The following is a 21,937-nucleotide window of genomic DNA, read 5'->3' as shown; positions in this document are numbered from 1 at the left end:
TATGATAAAAATGCACTTGAAATTAATTTAATTGGGGGGAGCATACCCAATATTGCTTGGGGATCACTTATTGTGGGATTCAGGGGACTATTTAGGTACTGGAGACTCAATTGGGTTGGCCACAGGCAAATCGAGTGCCCTGTTCTCTGAACTATCTCAACAGTCACTGGGAACAAATTTATTAACAAAAAAACATACAAACACAAAATAAGGGTTAATTTTACTATAGATCCTAAGTATCCATGATTCTGCTATTGTTAGATAGGGAGACATAAACCAGAAAGTTGAATCAGGGAGATTGGCGAGATAGTACTACAGATAAGGAGCTTGCTTTGCATGTGCCTTTGAGATTTCTCACATGTTCCCCTGGTCCATCAGAAATTATCTCTGAGCACAGTGCCAGGAGAAACAGCTAGGCATGGCCCTCCCTTAACTTCTACCCTTCCCCCCCCCAAAAAAAAAAAAAAAAGAACTCAGCCAGGATACCTATTTACAGGTTTGGTGTTGTATGGAATCGAAAGAAAAATTTCATAGAAAAAAATAAGTATTCTACCAAGCTGAGACCCTATAATACCCATTTCTCAAGCATACAAAGAGGGGCCCGGAGAGATAGTACAGCGGTGTTTGCCTGGCAAGCAGCCGATCCAGGACCAAAGGTGGTTGGTTCGAATCCCGGTGTCCCATATGGTCCCCCTGCCTGCCAGGAGCTATTTCTGAGCAGACAGCCAGGAGTAACCCCTGAGCACCGCCGGGTGTGGCCCAAAAAAACATAAAAAAAAAAAAAGCATACAGAGGACACTTGTCTCAGCACACACGAGATCTGCTGGGCTATGAGGCTGGCTTCTCAAAGGAGAATGTTAGAATTCTGACTTTCACACAAAGTGATTCCAAAATTTACTTGGTTTTCTCTTTTTATACTCTGTCCCTGCACATTCTTTATCTTTATCCTTGCTCTTCACTGCTGAAATGTCCTTGGGGAGCAATAACCAGATGGAAAGAGGTCCATTTCCATGAATGCAATAATAATCCATTCACTTTATTCCTCTTTGAAATGCCCTTGATTTCATCTCTTTAGCCTCCTCCAAATTCGACTTGCTAAACATCAAACTCCTTTCTGTGAATTATGCTTTCTCTGTTTGCTTTCTTTTTTCAGTCTCAACTAGCTTTTGCAAGCTTTTACAAAGAAAGCCTTACTTTCATCCTCTTCAGTATAAGGTCTGTAGATCAATAAGCCCACTGGGTAAATCTTAAATGGATCACACAGAGGTAATGCCAAAGGAAAAGTAAAAGCTGAGGACAGTTGAGGAAGGTGGTAAAGTCACCACAAAATTATAAACAATTTTACTAACTGAGCCAAAGAGAAAGTAGGTCAGTAGGTGACAGAGAGGATGCACTGTTAATATTGCAAAATTGACTACGGCAAAGTCTCCCCAAGTGTAATAATTTAAATTCACCTCTTCTATGGTCCAGAGAGTACGATCAGGAAGTCCTTTAGATGAAAAAATCCCAGTTATGCCTTTACTCCATCATCTAACTAAATGAAAAGACTAGATGTTTATTTACCCTCACCTATGAAATCAATAAGGAAGTCCATATTGATCAAATATGCACTTCAGGCCTTCAGGTTCTTCCACCAAATCACCAATATAGATTTAGATATAATTAAATGCATTTTTCTCATTTCCATAAGGATCAGAATAGTGGGGGGGGGGGAATAAATGAAAAACAGTCTTAACAACATCACAATAAGTAAATCAAACACTACCTGAGAGACTCTGGTTGCTTCTTCTAGAAATTTTTTCATCTCATCTTCAGAGTATACTACATTCATGGCAGATCCACTGAAAAAAAGTAAAAGAAAACATATTAATTTTTAACCATTGTTAAAATAAAGCAAGTTACCTTGATTAGTTCTCAGAACAATTCCACACAAACTCCAGTTCCAGTCAAGACTGAAGCTTTCTTTTCCTAAACTGAGGCTTTCCTTACTCTGCCAAAACCCAGCACAATTAATCAACGTATAACCATCACACGAGGTTGATTTTGAGATGGGGTTGAGCCCTTTGATAATATCCAAAAGTAGCTCCTCCTCAAGAATTGTGTCCTTTCTTTCTTTTTGTTGGGCTTTTATGAATTTTTTAAAATTTTATTTGGCTGGGTGACACACCCAGCACAGCCCAGGGCTTACTACTGTCTTAGTCCTCTGAGATCATTCTTAGTAGGCTCAGGGAACCATATGGGATGATGAAAATATTTGTCAGCCACATGAAAGATAAGTGCCTTATCTACTACTGTACAACTGCTCTGGGTCCAAGTTCTGTCCTTTCTAGTTTACTATTCTCTTAAACCATAACAGGATTTATTTATTTATTTGAAGCCTAATTACACTAGTTACACTAGCCCTGTTTCTTTAGAATTTGATGGTTGCTTTAAGTCAATAGGTTCCTTGATCATTTCTGTCTTTTCTTTAACAATCTCAACACAGTTTCCAAATCATTTTTAGTAATATTTGACAACATTGTAAATAGCCCTGATTAAAATTCATTTAATGGTGTCCTCGTTAATAAATAATTAAGGAAAATCCTACAGAATTTTGATATTCTCAAAATTGGAAGGAAGGAAATAAGGATAAGAGGTGAAGAAATAAGAAATAAAATAAAAGTTATTATTTCTTTTAATAAGTAGCATTTGTTCTACACTTCCTACTTCATGACAATTTGCTGCAAAAAGAAATTTCAAAATTTTCATCTAGTTTAGCCAAGAAGGCTAAAACAATAATTTGATGATTCACATTAGGAAAACTAACAAAGTTAAAGATTTTAGATGAGGAAAAACATCAGCAGAGTTGATTTTTGCAACCCTCCTTTATGTATATATGTGTTGTTTGAATTAATTTACATTAATACTTCAAGTAGTATTAGACTATACAAAATGTCACTTAAGTTAAAAAATAATTTTTTCATCTCATTTGAAATGTTTCATAATTTTAAAAGATTCCATCTCTAATTCAATTTACACTGTGTACCACAATTTATATTTCTCTTATTATCCCTTGTTTGGTAAAAATATTTCATTTTGTGTGGTGATACCTGAAGATATTGATAATTCACAACTTCTCTGATGAAAGAACTTAGTTCCAAAGTTAATACAAAAGTGTCACTGTTCTTGTCTCTCACCTATATAATCTATCTATTAAAAATAATATCTTAAAAGCTAAAAAATTCAAACCAGCACAGCAATAGATGCTGAATATAGTAATAATATGCTGTAATATCTCAGCAATGAAAGATAGATGGAGATGAAGGATATCTCCAGTTTGTTTTGTTTTGGTTCTGTCTTTTGGGTTTTTTAATTAGCCTCATCTACAATGTAAAATGATTCTCCTCTTGGTTGGAAAAGAGATGCCCCCATATGTTTGAAACACCAGACTATAATATTTTCATGTTGCCATTCTCTGAAGATAAAACATGTACTGAAGAATTATGCATGGATCTTTATGGTTCTGGTAGGCTGGGGATTGATTCTGTATTTACTAATAACTACACAGTAGGAAGGCTGGAGCTCTCCTTAATTCAAAACAATGTTAACTAGCAAAGAAAGTCACTAGAGATATTTTGACTGAAATAAATGAAACAAAAACTACATATCAAAGTCTAGTTCTTCTAGTATACAGCCTTCAGGTCTATATTTTCTTTTTTCTTAAATCACTATTTTGTAAAACAATATATTACCTCAAAACATAGGAAGGTCTCAACAAGCAGGGGTAGCCCACAGACTTTGCGAATTCCAGCGCCTCATTCTAATTAATAGAAAATAACATTTTTAGAATAGATTAAAAGTGAAATTAAACTGTAGAAAACTCTTGTATAGATGAGGTAAAAAAAAAACTAGATTATTTTTTCAAAGGACAACATTAACATGAAAATACACAGAAATCCTAGTTTCTAATTCTAAATACTAATGTTAGTTCAAAAATAGATTAAACTTCTTTTCATTGTCTCAATCATAATAGAATACTTCTATTAATTTATAGCAAGCAAGTAACTGCAAACATGGATATACAATAACTTTAAAATCATATCACTGAACATAATACAGTCTTTTAGCCCTCTAGTTAACATCTGTAGTAGTTAACATTCAGGTTATGACATTCTGAAAAAAGAATATTTAAAAAATGGACATTTTTTTCTTTTTTCTTACCAAAGTATTAACAGCTTTCCATGGTGCCTGAGCCACCTTCAGCTCATCCAAGATAGCTGAGAAGATAGAACGATCCTCAGCCCTGTCTATTTGCATTGGACTTGTACCCATAATCTTGACACCATTTTTGTGCAGAGGGACTGCCAGATTGTTAGGAATTTGGCCCCCAACTGAAATGATGCAGCCATTGCATGCCTGGAAAAGATGTCCACAAGATCTGTTATTAGAATGGCTTATTAGTGAATAAAGAGCTATGTGAATACTACTTTTATTTTCTTACTGAAAATATTTTATATTGGAAATGTAGTGCCCAATAATTCTTGTATTAATTTGTATGCAGTATTAAGTTACAATGAGATAACCAGAACTTAGTTTAGAATTTACAGGAACTTACCTGATAACATTTATGGAAGTTTTCTTACAAGTACACCTGTTTTCCATATACATTTTCATAGAGTTAATTATGGATGTATGATATACGTGGCAATAAGAAAAATATCAAATCAACAAAAATTTTTATTCTGTACTTTTTACTTTAGCCAATTACTTTTTGGACTGATTGGTATTGAATCCATTTTTCTCTTAATACCAGTTTTATTTGCCTCCACCCTCTAGCACTTCATACTGAAAGTCATCCTCCATATAGTCCTAAAAGACTACTGCATTCACTCTAAATTTTTACATAACATTTTTACTGCTAACACACCTAACTACAGAATCCAGTAAGTAATTTTAGTCCCTATCATTTGCTTAACAAAGAGTTCCTAAGTGTTTTACTATAATCTCTTATTAGTACTCATTTCAAGATTTTTCAAAAGTCTACTAAATTTTAATTTTTCTCAAGTCCAATGGAGTGAGGATGAGAGATGTGAGGAGTGAGGATGTGAGAAAGTGGAAAAGTGAGCTCAGAAGTATAAATCTGTCCCATTTTTGTTCCCTCCCTAAAACTACCCTCTGAAGCTAGTATTCCCTGTAAAGTGAAGACAATAACATCTTCCTGTACCACAAGGTTATGAGACAAATTCAATAAGAAAATAAATATTAAAAGTTTTTACATAAAAAAGTATTATTATTGCTGATAAAAATATTATATCCCATAGGCCATTAATCTTGGCCTGATGTGTTTTCCAAATGACCTATTAATATTAGAATTGACAATATATGTATTCCAAATCAATTGGAATCATTAAGAAAACTCATAAAAGAGAGTTAATTTATCTCTAATGAGAAAATGATGGTACTAACTAAATATCTTGAAATTGAATAGTTAAATACATTGTAAAAGTCTTAAAAAAGGAACCGGAGAGATAGCATGGAGGTCAGGCGTTTGGCTTTCATGCAGAAAACGGTGGTTCGAATCCCTGCATCCCATATGGTCCCCCGTGCCTGCCATGGGCGATAAGCTACTTTTATCATTTTACATGCTAAAATAATCTTATAAAATTTTTTAGAATTTCTCTTTTTACTAAAATATTTTTGCTTATATTCCTTAATGTTAAAAACTCTTTTGCAGTCTTTTACATGATATCTTATTGAAAAAATTATTTTAAGTACCTAAACTTAGTTAAACTTAAAGGTTGTCTACTTCTAAAGTTTACATTGTATCTTTATCCAATAGAAAATATCACTACAAAACTTGCATTAAAAATAAAAGGAAATAGGGCCAGAGCGATAGCACAGTGGGTAGGGCATTTACTTTGCATACAGCTGGCTCAGGTTCGATCTTCAGCATCCCATATGGTCCTGGAGTCTCCCAGGAGTAATTTTGAACTCAGAGCCAAGAGTGAGCCCTGAACACTGCTGAGTGTGGTCCCAAAACAAAACAAAACAAAAAAGTAAGGGGGCAAGAAAGAAGAGCTAGTGAGGCATTCATCTGGCTTGAAGATTACCCAGGTTCAATCCCTAGCACTGCATATGATCCCCCAGGCAGTATAAGAAGTGATCCATGGGCCCGGAGAGATAGCACAGCGGTGTTTGCCTTGCAAGCAGCCGATCCAGGACCAAAGGTGGTTGGTTCGAATCCCGGTGTCCCACATGGTCCCCCGTGCCTGCCAGGAGCTATATCTGAGCAGACAGCCAGGAGTAACCCCTGAGCACAGTCGGTGTGGCCCAAAAACCAAAAAAAAAAAAAAAAAAAGTGATCCATGAGCACAGTGCTAGGAGTTAGCCCTCATCACTACTGGTAGGGACTCCAAATCAAAATAAATAACAAAATGATAAAGCAGTTTCAGCATCCCTCCATTTCGTCTCACTCATCTAGACAAGACTTTGACGAATTAGAGAAATATTGGCATAACACCCTCTTCCAAAACAGACTGCTTTTGTTATAAGAAACCCTACTGTTGAGTTTAAAGTGCTTCTGTGGTGCCATAGTAATGTTTTATCCTGAACTAGAACAGGAACCAGTAGACCCATCAAACTTCCTATTATCCCATGTAATTTAGTCACCTTGAGAAAGACAGTTGTCCTTCTACATGCCTTAAATATGTGCTTTTGTATAAAATGAGATATGCTTCCAATTTTCTAAAAATTTACTATTGAATGCCTCAGTGAATTCAGCATTACTGAGCTATTCAAGGTCAGATAAGGTCAGTTTTTAGAATGTTAAGACATGCCCATTATGAAGGACAATATGGCCCAGAAAGCCTACTTGTCAGAATACACAACCACCTCTTAAAAGAAAACATATGGCATATGCATGCATCAGTAAAAACTATTTTGTACATATAATATACTACTTAACATTTCTATGTCATAATCTAAATAATATATCAATAATACATTGTCCTTGGGATCTAGAAAATGCATTTTATATACCTTAAATTGAATTATCTTCCAAGAAGAGACAAATATTTTCCTATCATGCTGAATTTAGTTAAAAGAAAAGTATCCTATCAATATCCATAAATGATTTTAAATAATATTAGTCATAGAAACTATTTAACTTTTCTTATTTATGTTGAAATAATTATATGTAAAATATAAAACAATATATTACATGTTATGAAATGTGATTAAATAAATATTTTAATTAATTTTATAGTTTTCCAACATTAAGATAAGATTATAATTAGTATTTTGAAGGTGGAACTTTGGTTTTCTACCTTTTTTAATATCTTGCTTAACTTGGCAATTAGAAGACATTTAAGAAATATTATATAATAAAGTTGCTTTTATTTTACCTATGTATCTGAAATGAGTTTTAAGAAATTATCTTAAATATTTCATAGAACTAGAAACTTTAAATTTCTACTAAATTATATATTATATTAAAAACTAAGTGAGGATTAAAAAGACAGCCATGATAATATATCCATAATAAATGATCTTTTTATTCTACAATAATAAAATGATCACTTATTTCTAGAACTATACTTTATCTTTTTTTGGGGGGGTTGGGCCACACCCATTTGATGCTCAGGGGGTACTCCTGGCTATGCGCTCAGAAATCGTCCCTGGCTTGGGGGGACCATATGGGACACTGGGGGATCAAACTGCAATCCGTCCTACGCTAGTGCTTGCAATGCAGACACCTTACCTCTAGCGCCACCTCACCGGCTTCTATACTTTATATCTTAGAGTATAATTTTTTTTCTTTTGGTTTTTGGGTCAACCCGTCAGTGCTCAGGGGTTACTCCTGGCTCCACGCTCAGAAATTGCTCCTGGCAGGCTCAGGGGACCATATGGGATGCCAGGATTCGAACCATCGACCTTCTGCATACAAGGCAAACGCCTTACCTCTCCAGCCCCACTTAGAGTATCATTAAATCACAAATTTCAAGTTACCACCACAATGTCTGCATGTTGTAAATTAAGTAATTCATTAATAAAATAAGATAAAATATAAAATATATAAGTAACTTCACAAGTCAGTATGTTCTTAAACCAAAACTGAATTTTAATATCATGATTCCAATTAAGTATGACTCCAATTCTAAGTTAATATACTAGTATTTTATACATAGAAATGATTCTCTATATGAGAAAGTAGCATAATAACATCTGAAAGAAGATTATGGGTTTATCATTCTAAATTTTTTTTTGCTTCTTAATTGTAAAAAGACTTTTTTTTTACAAACTGACACTAACTTGTACTCATATAAATTCACTGTGAAGATAAACTAAGTAATATTAAAGTGAAGATGGAAGAATAACTATAAGAAGATTATAGAGTCAAAATCATTCCAAATGAAATTACTGATCTTAAATATAAAACTAGTGGTTTCATCTCATAGTATAAATAATTAACAATTAACAAGTTGTCCTTTGTGGACAACTATATGTACATTATTAAAGTATTATTAAACCTTGAAAAGATGTTGCTTTTTATATATATTTTTAACCAATAAAACCAATTGTGCCAAATCTTTACGAGGTGTCTGCTTCACATCTGACCAGCTAGTGTTTTCAATAGTTAGAAAGTTTTGAAAAAAAAATTTTCTATCCTTCTTCTTCTGCTTCATCTTTTTGTTTTTGTTTTGGGTCACATCCAGCAGTGCACAGAGCTCATTCCTGGAGGTGGTCTAGGGACTATATGAGATACTGGAGATCAAACCCAGGTCAGCCAAGTGAAAGGCAAATGCCCTACCCGCTGTCCTATCCTTCCAGTCCCAAGGAAAATATTTTTTTCTTTTTTTCTTTTTTTTTTTTGTTTTTGTTTTTGTTTTTGGGTCTTTGGGTCACATCTGGCAGCACTCAGGGATTACTCCTGGCTCTACGCTCAGAAATTGCTCCTGGCAGGCTCGGGGACCATATGGGATGCTGGGATTCTAACCACCATCCTTCTGCATGTAAGGCAAAAGCCCTACCTCCATGCTATCTCTCCGGTCTAAGAAAAATAAATTTTAAACAAAAAATATTTACCATCAAGAATCTGAGACTAGAAAGGATTATTTTTAGTTTCCCTACAAAGTTAAACAATGGCAAATACTGAAAATGCTTTTTCTAGGATATGAAGTTACATACATATTGTGTAGGACATATGTCCTTTTACTTTTTACTTCACCACCAATTTTTTTTTTTACCTCTTGATGGTAGATGTCTAGAATTCTCTCCAAAGACAACTCTTCAAAGTACAATTTGTCACATTCATCAAAATCTGTGCTCACGGTCTCAGGGTTGCAGTTCACCACTACTGTCTTCTTTCCAAGTTGACTCAGTGTTCGGATACTAGAGACAGCACACCAATCAAATTCCACACTGCTACCTGCAGAGACAATTATACAGAGCAAAGGGTTAAGAGAAGCAAGAAGTTATAGGACAAAAAGAAGTAGAAAATAGATTGTAAATTAGTTCAGGCTAAGAAAGCTAATGGCTGTTTATTCAATTTTTAAAATCCTCAAATAAAGATTTTAAATCCAATCTGCACTCTGTATTATTAAATGAAGGATTCTTAAACAATGATGAGTTGGGTTTTTTAGATACTAAATTTAAATATATTTAACCTTCAAATTTGAAAAAATAGAACCTCAAAATTAATGGGAAAATAATGAGGCAATTAAAAAACTCATTTATTGGAAAAAACTCAAAGTAAAGTTTTTTGGCAGGATACATACAATAACATGTTAGTGGCAAAAATATGAGAGATCTTAGCTCAGTACTTTTTCACTTGTCCTATTGACTTTGTGTTAAAACCAGAGGTAGGACTTGAAGCACTAGCATTTCTAAATTGATTTGAATGTCTTTCCTGCCTAAAATATTTTTTATATGTCTCACAAGTTTACTCCAGGCAAAATAAAAGATCCTTAACTCCATGCAGAGATAGAAATAATCTGAAATATCATTATGATTTAGGACCACAGAGATAGTACAGCAGAATGAGCATTTTCCTTGCACATAGACCAAGTGGATACAGGCACCAGCACCACATATGGTTCCCTGAGCCCCTCCAGAAGTAATCTCTGTGCATGGATCCAAGAATAAGCCCTGAGCACAGAGCCAGAAGTCCAGAGCATTGTTGGATATAGCTCAAAAAACAACATCAATGAAAAAAACTCTATAAATAATAATAATAATAATGGTTTAAATGTCTCAAAATATCATCTCTAGTGTGATGTCATACAACAAAAATTTGGGGGGTTGTACTAATAATTGCATTCAAATTTTGTGTCATAAAATTTTTTACATAGTAAGTATGTATAGCAGCATGTTAGTTGTCACAGTCAATTAAATACATCTAAAAACACCTTGATTATCAACTTATTTGGTTTTAACTTAGTCATAAACTGATATAGAATTGTTACACATTAGTTATGAAATATCAAAACAAAGAGAGGCTGGTAAAATAGTACAGTTGGTATAATGCTAGTCTTGCATGCAGCCAACCCAGGTTTAATCCCTGGTATCTCAAAAATTCCTCTTAGCATCACCAGAAATGATTCCTGAACTCAGACCTTGGAGTAGCCCTGAGCATGTCCAAGTGAGGGGGGGAAAAACTCTAGACATGATAAGGGAAGAGCCTAGTGAAAGCATTAATTTAGCCATAAGATAAACAAGTTGGTATTGGTAGAAACACTTTGACCTAATTTTTAAGACTTTATCAAAAACTGGTAAACTAGAATTTCATGAAACAATATTTATTTCTTGAAAAATGTATAAATACACTATTTGAGAAGTGTTATTGTCTATTAAAATTCTTTTTATGTATTTATTATAAAATATCTAATTTAAGAGACAAAGAAGAAAATGAATCCTTCTAATACGATTTTAATTTAATTACAAGATGTACAGTAATATGTAAAGTTCTTCAAATCTTAAGGAATGAAAGTCACATGTTATATCAGAGATTTATATCTACAAATGTAATTTATATAGTTTTTGTGCTAAGATTGCTCCTATGGAAACACTATTAAAGGATAAAAAGCCAAAGTTTAATTTATTACTCAACTCAGTGAGAAGTTTAATTTAGTTTATGAGGATGAAAATGTTAAAGAAGTGACCTGATAACATTTAAGTAGTTGGAACTTGTTGAAGCAACTTCTACTTGAATTAATTGCTTAGCTACTACATGTTTTGGATTCCATTCCTTTCTGGACCCCAGTTTCCTAATTTTCAAAATATTTATTATAATATTAAAGTTAATGTGACTAAAATACACTATAGAAACTGAAAGTCTGATATAAATATAAGCAATCACTTTACCAATGTGATATGGACCACAGCCCAACACCATCAATCCATGGTCATCAAATTTTATATCATGCTCCTGAAGAGGAAAAAGGTGATACAGAAATTATTAGGCATTAATTTTTAATTAAATGTTATCTCCTCTCTTTGACTCAAACTAACTGTCTTCCTCTTATTGCTACATTTTACAATTATCATTTCTAAAAATAAATGCATTATAATGTTCTATAAGTTCAACTTATTTGTAGGAGAAGATAAGTTCAAGCATGGAACATAACATAATTCTGTGTCTATGTTATCATTTTTCATATAATATTTTACTTGTCTTTTTTTCTCAACTTAGAGTTTCTTAAAAAATAAGAACAGAAACACATTACATTTGATCCCTATTATGCCATTTTGATTAGTAAGGTTACTAGATAACAAAAGATGTATCTCAAATTAATATCAATCCATTGAAATTATTTATTAAATTAAGATATTTCTGCATGTGACTATTTGGCAATTCCTACCTGACCATTATAGGTAACATAGAGGTAGTTTGTTACTGATGGATATTCTGCAGCCAATGTATCAATCTGCAACAAAATGAATGAATAAAAAGTAAACAAATAGGAATTTTATGCATAATTATTTCAAGACAGACTGAACTTTCTTTTTATTCTGCTTTCTATTTCTTTAATACCAATTAATATCAAATATTAAGACAAGGTAAAATGTATGTGCAATACAATTGTTTCATATTTTCTAAAAACAAGAGGGAGGGGAAAAGATGATACAATATAGTAATCACTTGAGCAAAAAATGACAATATACACCCCAGAGCATCATAGGATCATTGCATCTGTTATGACAAAACTGTAATATGTAGTCAGCATTCACCAAAAATGACTTACTAGTTCAGCTAACTGAAGCAGATGTGAACAAAAATCTAAATGCAGAGCAAAATAACCAGAAATCACAGCATAGTATTTAAGTTACGCCATGGGGCTTCAGTAATGATGGCCAAACACCAACCAAAATGGGAACGCATGAGAAGAGGAACTATCTCATTGAATATATTTGGAATAAGTCAATCAATTCAGCTGTTCAGAGCAAAAGAGCTTAGCTGAGTGTGTAAGAATCTGAGGCCAATAAGGCAAGCTTGTGTAGGCAAGTAAGAAAGACAAAAGTTAATAATTGCTGAGAAGCTATTTTCTGTCTAGCCAAACACTTGAGGATAGCCATGTGCCCCCTGAGCAATGGAGAAAATCATTTTAAAGAACAAAATCCAGCTGGTGGTACTTTAGGTTAAAGGATATTTTCCAATGAAGGCAACTAAAATAAAATAATCAGAAAGCTATACCTTATACGATTGTTAAGAAAAACTAGAGCAGCTCATTATATCTGTTCCCATCACAGTGAATCCTAAATTGACCATAATGATGAGATACTTAAAATAAAGTATTACTCGTAAAAATCAGTGTCTGAAGAGAACTATTCTTTTCAAAAGATTTAACCACCACATATTCTAAAAATCCAAGTTCTTACACATTATGGTTTTTATTTACTATGTATATATTTGCAAAAAGGTTTAAAAGTAACTTTTTTTGCCTTTCATTTAGACAAACTAGACCACATCTTTACTCTTATATTTTGGTCGTTTGGTTTTTTTGGACCACACCTGACAGCGCTAAGGAGTTACTCCTTGTAATCAGGTATGCTTCTGTAATTCAGGGGAACATATTGGAAGCCGGGGATCAAATCTGGATTGTCCACATGAAATTCAAGAGGTGGTTGGCCAATGCAATCGCTCTATTCTATGCTTACTTTGATTTTTAAGTGTAACTGGCATGCTCTTACTTGAGTAAATTGCTCCCTTGCAAGCAAATCAGTGCAGTACTGAATTAATTTTTTTCACAGCATCTTCATGAGCATCAAATAGATAAAAACAAAAAAAGTCTAATTTACCAGTCTTCTTTTTATTGACAATGGCTCTATAAATTGCTGCTTACATTTCACTGGGGGGAATCTTGGGAAGAAAAGCAAACTCTTACCTGCTTCACCCAAGGGTGGATGTTTTTCTTTAACCTTAGCTCCCTTGTCTGGGCCTCAGTCAGCCCCAGGCATTTTGAAATTTGCTTGTCTGAGAACCCAATCTGCTTTGCTGTTTTTAGGGTTTCTTCTGAAATGGACCCACTATGAATTAAAGAAGAGATATTCAAATTCAGAATGAACACATTAAGAATTGGTGAACTGTCTGATTCAATGAAGTTTCCCAAATCCATAGCCCCTTCTTCAATGTCTGACCTGTGCTCCATGTCTTTATACATATAAAATTTGAAAACCTTCTTAACCTGTTTAGCCCCATATAGTTTCAGACTATGCCCTCTCTGAAAAATTACCTTTGTTGGAGCCTGATAGTATAGGGGTTGGTTATTTGCCTTGCATGTGACCAATCCCAGCTTGCAATGACTCCCAAGCACTGCCAGGAGTGGTCCCTGATTATAGAACCTGTAGTAAGCCCTATCCATAGACAAATAAGCAAACTAGTGTAAGAAAAACAAAAACCTTAGCTTATAAATATCACATAATTTCAATCAATTGTTTTATGATTTTATGATTATTCTCCCATCAAGCAAAATTTAGTTTCTTATTCTTCTCAGTCTCATGAACATGGTGTATTCAAGTTATTTATTTCATTTGTAATGCCTTTCACATACCTGCTACCTACCCAACTTCTCTCTAGTTCCTAGCTACCCTTTGAAGGTTAACTTCAAAGCCTTTTTAGTATTCCCTCATCCACACTGATCTTCTTGGTATCTTAACAGACTCTCTGGCTTAGAGTCAGGCAGGCAGTTGAATTCATATCCTCCAGCATGTCACTGATCACTGACATTTCTGATATTGGTTTTATTTTTATTTACAATGAAACATTTCTGCTAGATTTAAATTCCATGAGGGTAAAGAATACAATAGAGTCATTTGCCAAAATCTAGCACATAGACCCACAGATGGAATTCAACATATTTATTGAATGAGCAAAGGAAACTATAACTCTATATAATGTTTTGTTTTCTAGATGAGATGAAGTTATTAAAATTATCTCATGACTAGAAATAAAATTGCATATCAAGGTAATTTGTAAACAGCCAAGAAACCAATGAATAAAATGATAGTGTAAAAGTATCTGAGCCAAGTATGTAAGGGCCTGCTATATTGTTATAGTCAATACAATAAAATTAAAATATGGTTTAACAGTCAATGCAATTAAATTAAAATATAACTGTGTTGTCGGAAGTTCTAAAAATAAATAAAATGCTCTTCTAGAAATTTTAATAGACTACAGCAGAAATAAATGCATTTTATTTAATCTAATATCTAATCCTATTTAATTAATTCATAATCTGAGTTTAAAGAAGAAAATTTACTGCCTGTATATTTACTGGCTAGTTCTATAGGTTTTTTAATATATAAGTATTAGTTTGTATATTTTGCAAAGCAGCTCTTCCTACTTAATTTACTTTGTTATATCACATCTAAATCCCTTCTTTTTCTCAAATAAATTCATTATTTCTCCCAATGAATTTAATTTCTTCTTTTTTATTCCCACTTTGACATTTTAATCTTCTCAAGTATTTGATAGGCATTCTCCCAAAACACCATATTTTACTGTCAAATTCATGAACCTACCTGGCCATTAAATGTTATTAGTCACTTGTTATATTATTTTGATGAACCAAAATCTTCCTTAACCTTTCCCAATATTAAACAATAATATTGGAAGTAAAACATGATATTTGTAAGCACCTTGGAATTTGGGTAAACTCAAATGGAATTGTATGAATATAAATACAATATTCATGTATCTTAACCTAAATAAAAATATGAAGTATGAAGTAATGGTATTAGTATGTTCAAATTACTATCTAAAGTATTTCATTCAGGTTGAATTTTGGACTCTTTACACATGTTCATAAAAGAGTACAGAAACACTTTTTACATTTCTTCTCACTGAGTAAATAGTTGTCTTATTCTGACTCACCATAATCATTACAAAGGCACAGGAAAGTTCTACTCATTCTCATGTGGCTACTGCATTAATTCTGCAAGTACTCTAAATTCTTAGACTGGGAAACAAGTTTTCTGTCTTTCTTCCTGTCTCTCTTTCTGTCTGTCTCTCTGTCTCTCCCATCCCTGTCATTTGTTTCTTTTGACTACTTCTGTGTATCCAAGTTTGACAGGCTAAAACAGACTTATTCCCAAATGTTCTGATACAAAATTTTATTTTGTGTCTCACGATAATAAAATAAAATAAGAGACAGTTTGAAGACACAATTAATTAGATTTGGGCCAGTGATTTAAATAAGGTAACCATCTTCAGAGTCAAACAGGAGATGAATAAGGGAACATAATGAAAAATTTATGTAAGTGAACATAAAGTTCATATAACAACATAGTGGTGAATATTCTTGCTTCTTAGATGTATCCCTTCATATTGGATTACCCTCCATCTTGTATGCTCAAAAGAACTTCCACCTAAGAGACAGTTTTATTTTGTAATTCAAGCTAGTTAAAGCTATTCTGTGGAAAAAGCTGAAGGATTTTCATTTTTCCCAAATAAAAAAGTCCACTTTGGCACAAACTCAAAACAGAAAAATTACAAAAAGAAATGTAAATGCTGAATTTCCCAATCAAACTGCCTTGTGAAACCTCAAACTCTATTTATATAAAATTTTAAATTACAGGAGCCTTAAACCAAGCGAGAAGTGTAATTCATCTGAATGGAGCATACTGCACTAAGGTGCTATTGTAAAATATTTATAATAAAAAACTACTTTTCGGTTATTTGATATATATTTTCTCCAGTATGCCCATATATATATATACTAGGACCACATTTGAGAAGTACATTAACTAAAAAATGTCATACAATTATCTTTTATTTCCCCTACCAGCTTTTCTTGCTTTCTGATTTCAAGGGCAAACTCTTCAAGGGTTACACTTTCATCACTGCATAGCATGCTCAAAGAAATAAAAGAAATGTCAAAGAATTGTGATGCTGTCCTTTTCATAATCTTTCATTTCTGCCTCCTTAAGAAAAACCATATGACAGTCTAACTTTTAGGGGAGAGAAAACATCTTAAAGACAGACCATCAGATTTTTACACACTCTGCCATAATCTTTTAATAGCACGGTGGAGCTTCTACACCAAGAAGCCTTGCTGTATGTACTATGATTTGTAATCAACAGTCTTTCTCTTTCTCTTCCAGTTCCAATGTAGATGCTGTTGTTATTATTGTTGTTGTTTAAAATTCCTCCCTACCATCTCTGAAACTTCCTCCACTCACATTTAGTTTTCAATAATAAATGATAAAAAGGAAATGGAATACATTCATCTTAATGAGGAAATTTTTACCTGGCATGGAGGAGCTGGGGAAATCTATTTATGGACTGGAGGCACGCCTGCAGCCTGGAAATTACCAGGGGAGACAGTGTTTTTCACAAAGGCCTCTTTCCACTTGACTGCCTTTATCTGATCTACCAACTCACAAGTTATACTAAACAAATTTCCCTCCAGATTGCACAAGCTCTAATGTGAAAATGAGCACTCCACTTGGCCTACAATTATGGGATGGGCTTGCAATTTTATTATTATTCTCCTTGCAAATGTACCACAAAAGGCAAATGCTGAGAAGGGGGGGGGGGCTGATGCTTCATAAAGGCACTTGCTTTCATAAAATACAAGGACTGAATAAGATACATGTGCTTTGCACCACTGATCATTTTTGGCATTTCACATGTTTAACACCATGTCACATTCACAATAATGCAATCAGTGGAATTGTTATCTTTCCGTTACTTATTTCAAGAAGAAACTGTTACCTTTTCCTTTAAGATAAATGGAAAAGATATTTAAAAAAAAAAACAGCAGTACTTTTTCAAAAAGGAAAGAATAAATAAGCAATTTTGCTTATTTTTGTACAGCAATGACATACTTGGAGAAATTCAAATCAGTAATGTTATTGTAAAATTTGACTACTAAAATTGATCCATTTAACACAATATAATAATGCTATATCTAATATAATAAAAATGCTATATGTATATACATTGTATATTCTATTTAGCAAGGATTAATTTCAAGAGATTATATTCTTAAAACTAAGTTTCTACTTAAAGTCTATTAACAACAAAATCAAAATGGAGTTGGAAACATTATGAAAAGTCCATATGCATATATTTCTTAAATGGGCAATGTTTAATTCTTTAATCTCTATGTTTATATTTTAACTATCTTTGACAATCCTAATTTTAAAATAGTATTATATTACTTTTAATATAGTAGGGCTTGTTATATACCATTATCATAAATATACTCTATGCTAAGTAATAATAATGAAGACATAACCAAAAATTAAGGTTTATTATAGTGTTTAAGACTTAAAAATCCTATTTTGTAATGATCAGGCCTAAATACCAAAACCAAAGTCAAGGACAACAGAATCAAGATCTACAACAAGTTATATACAAAGGGGACCAATTACACTAGCAGTCCAGGAGGCAAAGGGTCAGCAAGTATGAGGTGCATGCTGGGAACAGGGGTGAAGGGAGGTTAACACTGGTGGTGAGGAATTGCCCTAATTCACTGTCACTGTGTACCTTAAATATAACTGTGAAAGACTTATAATTCACATGGGTCTCAATAAAAATTATTTTAAAAAAGACGGAAAATCCTATTTTGTATCTTGGTGATCCTTAATTGAAAATACAGTATTTCTGGGGCCGGGCGGTGGCGCAAAGAGGTAAGGTGCCTGCCTTGCCTGCGCTAGCCTTGGACGGACCGCGGTTCGATCCCCCCGGCGTCCCATATGGTCCCCCAAGCCAGGAGCGACTTCTGAGCGCATAGCCAGGAGTAACCCCTGAGCGTTACCAGGTGTGGCCCAAAAACCAAAAAAAAAAAAAAAAAAAAGAAAATACAGTATTTCTAATATTCTTTGACTTGATTTGATAAGAATAAAAAACCAAGAGGACAGACAGATAGTGGGAGAGGTTAAAGCTCTTGTCTGCATATGGCCAACTAAGGGTCAATCCACAGCAATTTATATAGTACTGCCAGCAGAGTCCTCTGAACACAGAGCCAGCCAAGAGTATTCCTGGATCACCAGGTATGACTCCTATCTATATTACACACCATATGTATGTGTATATATATTTAAAGAAAACAACCAAATAAATCATGTGTAATAGTATATAGAAAGAAGTTTTGAGGGATCAGAGCAATATTACAGGTGTTAAGGCACTTGCCTTCATACTGCTAACCCATGGTTCAATCCCAGCACCAAATATGATCCCCCTAACACCACCAGGAGAATTACAGCATCAGGAGTAAATTCTTACTGAATATGGTCAACTATGGCCCCAACCATCCTATAAAAAATAAGTCTATTATTGTCTTCAAGAATCATGCTGTTGGTAATCAAATAGCTTTACCTAATTATACTGAAATAAAAGAAGTCCATAATATGTAATATTTTATGGCGTCTAAGTAACACAATTTTTACAGTTTAAAACTCATCATTCAGAAAGCAAAATTCTATCTTTTCATATGTCAGTATAAATTCAGTTCAAAAAATAAATGCTGTGTATGGTTGCCATAGAAAACTGAGGTTGAATTCAATAATTCGTTAATGCTTTAAATATGTATCATTATACAAATGAGATTTTGGGGATCTCTATATTGGAAAAAAAACTCTCTCTTTAAAGAATCACCAGGTATGACTCCTATCTATATTACACACACATATGTATGTGTATATATAATTGAAGAAAACAACCAAATAAATCATGTGTAATAGTATATAGAAAGAAGTTTTGAGGGATCAGAGCAATATTACAGGTGTTAAGGCACTTGCCTTCATACTACTAACCCACGGTTCAATCCCAGCAGCAAATATGATCCCCCTAACACAGATTTATTTAGAAGTTTTATGTAAAATTATCCTTGTTCTTGAATAAGAAATGTAATCTTATTCTAGAAAGGATTAAAATAAGTAGACATTTCTTTTTGGGTTTTTTTGTTTTTGTTTTTGTTTTGGGCCAAACCCCAAACACAGGCACACAGGGATTATTCCTTGCTCTGTGCTCAGAAATTACTCCAGGCAGTCTCGGGGATCCTATGAGATGCTGGTGATGAACCCTTTCAGCCACATGAAAGGCAAGTGCCTTAATTTCTGTGCCCAAGAAGCCAATTCTAAGAGAATCTGAATTATAGAATTAAATTTCTAAAGATACATCACGTTAGATCTCTATTGATATGAGTTCCTTCATGAAAATAAAAATTTTTATCACTAAAGAATTTAAGATGATGTATAAACATGCATTAGTACCTGGGAAACTATACTTTTGATTCAATAATAAATTTAAGATGTCTAGAGCAAAGGAAAAACAATTAAATCAATCTATCATCTAAAACTTTTATGAAGACTAGAGTCAAAGGCAGTAGGTGTAATATCTATAGCATCTTGTTGATATTTATGTGATTATCATTTTATTTATGTGATTTATTTTATGTGATTATTACTTTATCATCCTTATATTTATATGGATAAAGTTTCTTATTGTAAATTTCCACATCAAAGTGACAAATAATACTGGCCAAAAGCTAGAGTCAGGCTCCAATTGTGCTGAGAACAAAGTCTCATTTATCAGATGAAATGGTATGTCAAGTATTCAGCAAAATGGTAATAAGTGCCGCATAAATTCAAACTCTAGGGGAGAAAGAAGAAGAAAAGGAGAAGGAAACACAAAAAGGAGAGGAAGTGGTGGTAAGAAAAGGCAAGAAGAGGAGAAAGTAGAAGGAAATGAAAAAGGTACTAAATTTGGCCCTAGCATTTAGGCTTTTTTCAGTATCTTTTCTCTCCTTGGTAGCTCTTCTTGTAAACAAATAAAATCTCAGGACCGTCATACTTGTCCTTACTCTGAGCTCTTCGGAGAACTTTCATGTTAGCAAGCATTCCTCTATTAGGAGGTCTGGTCACTTTTAGCCTTACTCTGGAAAGAACGACTTTCTGCCCAGTTCACCTTCCAGAGCATTTCAGGAGGCTCTAGGCCTCCATTAAGGCATCTCAGATACGACTGAAAAGTGAATGAATCCTAGAGCTTAGCAAGTAATTATTTAGTTTCTATAGTCATTGTACCAGCAATGTATTTTGTCAAAATTTAATTTTCATCTTATATACCTTGTGTTTCTAACTCGTACCTGCATTAAGACAAAAGATAAGAAAAGTGGGTGGTTCCAGGGGCAAACTGGCCTCATGATCATTAAGTGGAAATTAAAAAAAAATGATCAGAAGGGGCAGGAGCAGTGGCGCAATTGGTAGGGGTTTGCCTTGCACGCGCTAACCTAGGACAGAACGAGGTTCGATCCCTAACGTCCCATATGGTCCCAAAGCCAAGAGCAATTTCTGAGCGCATAGCCAAGAGTAACCCCTGTGCGTCACCGTAAAAATAATAATGATGATGATGATGATGATGATGATGATGATGATGATGATGATGATGATGATGATAAAGTTCAGGCCTAAATACCAACCCAAAGTCAACAACAATAAAATCAAGAGACCCGAACTACAACAAGCTTTACACAAAAGGGACCTGTTACATTAGCAGTCCATGGGGCTAAGGGTCTCGGAGGCATGGGATGCATGCTGGGATCAGTGGTGGAGGGAGGTCAACACTGGTGGTGGGAATTGCCTTAATTCACTGTCACTGTGTACTTTAAATATAACTGTGAAAGATTTGCAATTCACATTGGTTTCAATAAAAAAAAAAGAGAGAAAGCCTTTACATTTTATTAAGACAAAAAAAAAAAAACATGTCTGTATGCATGTCTATGTGCAGCTTTTTATAGTAAATACAGAAACCACTAAATAGAATATGCTTCTTTTATCTCCTTCTACTCTTGAAGCCTGTAAAGGTGGCCTGCCAGAGCTTCCTCTCTGCCAGGCTCATGTTTCCCCAAGAGTAGTAAAAAGGTCACATCTCTTACAGTGCTTCTGCTCTAAGTGGGGTCAAGAATTCAGTCAGGGAAACATGCAGCTCACCACTTGACAGCTAAGGAGGAACTGATCTCCAGCTGTCTAATTTAAAAGTCTTATCTAAAAAAAAAAAAAAAAAAAAAAAGTAGAGACTTTTGAAAAGAGTTAGTACTAGAACTGAAGACAAAAGCCCTAGGCTAGATTCCAGGCTTGCCTCTGACTGGCATGACATTAGGAATGACACACAATCAGTGTGACTCAGTTTCACCACCCAAAAAAATAGAATAGTGATACATTCTACTTGCATCATAATAGGAATATACATAAGGTACACCAAAGATTTTTGTATTATCAATATTATAAAGATGTATTTTGTTTTGCCTTGTTTTAACCTTTGATTTATTAAATCAGAACCCTCATGGCAAGTGAAAATATTTATGAATATTTCTCACCTTCCAAAAATTCTTATCTGTATAATTTTGAAAATCTGAAGAATATTTATTTTATTCTCAAAAGGAAACTCATTTAAGCATTAGAATGTTAGAGTAAAAATATGAAATAAATGGCTAAAACCCCTATTATTAAAAACATA

The 21,937-nt window shown here is 33.8% G+C and overlaps 1 protein-coding gene across 1 annotated transcript in view; it reads right to left on the bottom strand.

Annotated features, from left to right (window-relative positions):
• Positions 1–21,937, bottom strand: part of CPS1 (carbamoyl-phosphate synthase 1) — a 115,837-nt gene that overhangs the window by 24,529 nt on the left and 69,371 nt on the right. Inside the window, exons 22-28 of the mRNA XM_049784127.1 lie at positions 13,362–13,503; positions 11,838–11,903; positions 11,341–11,404; positions 9,225–9,406; positions 4,201–4,395; positions 3,732–3,799; positions 1,766–1,841 (exon numbers count right to left, since the gene is read on the bottom strand). Of these exons, the coding sequence (XP_049640084.1) occupies positions 1,766–1,841; positions 3,732–3,799; positions 4,201–4,395; positions 9,225–9,406; positions 11,341–11,404; positions 11,838–11,903; positions 13,362–13,503 (793 nt within the window). The remainder of the gene's footprint in view (positions 1–1,765; positions 1,842–3,731; positions 3,800–4,200; positions 4,396–9,224; positions 9,407–11,340; positions 11,405–11,837; positions 11,904–13,361; positions 13,504–21,937) is intronic.

This window comes from Suncus etruscus, chromosome 1 (genome assembly GCF_024139225.1).
Source record: "Suncus etruscus isolate mSunEtr1 chromosome 1, mSunEtr1.pri.cur, whole genome shotgun sequence".
Taxonomy (NCBI): domain Eukaryota; kingdom Metazoa; phylum Chordata; class Mammalia; order Eulipotyphla; family Soricidae; genus Suncus; species Suncus etruscus.
Note: the sequence above shows the minus strand (reverse complement) of the source record. Positions and strands in the feature narration are given on the sequence as shown.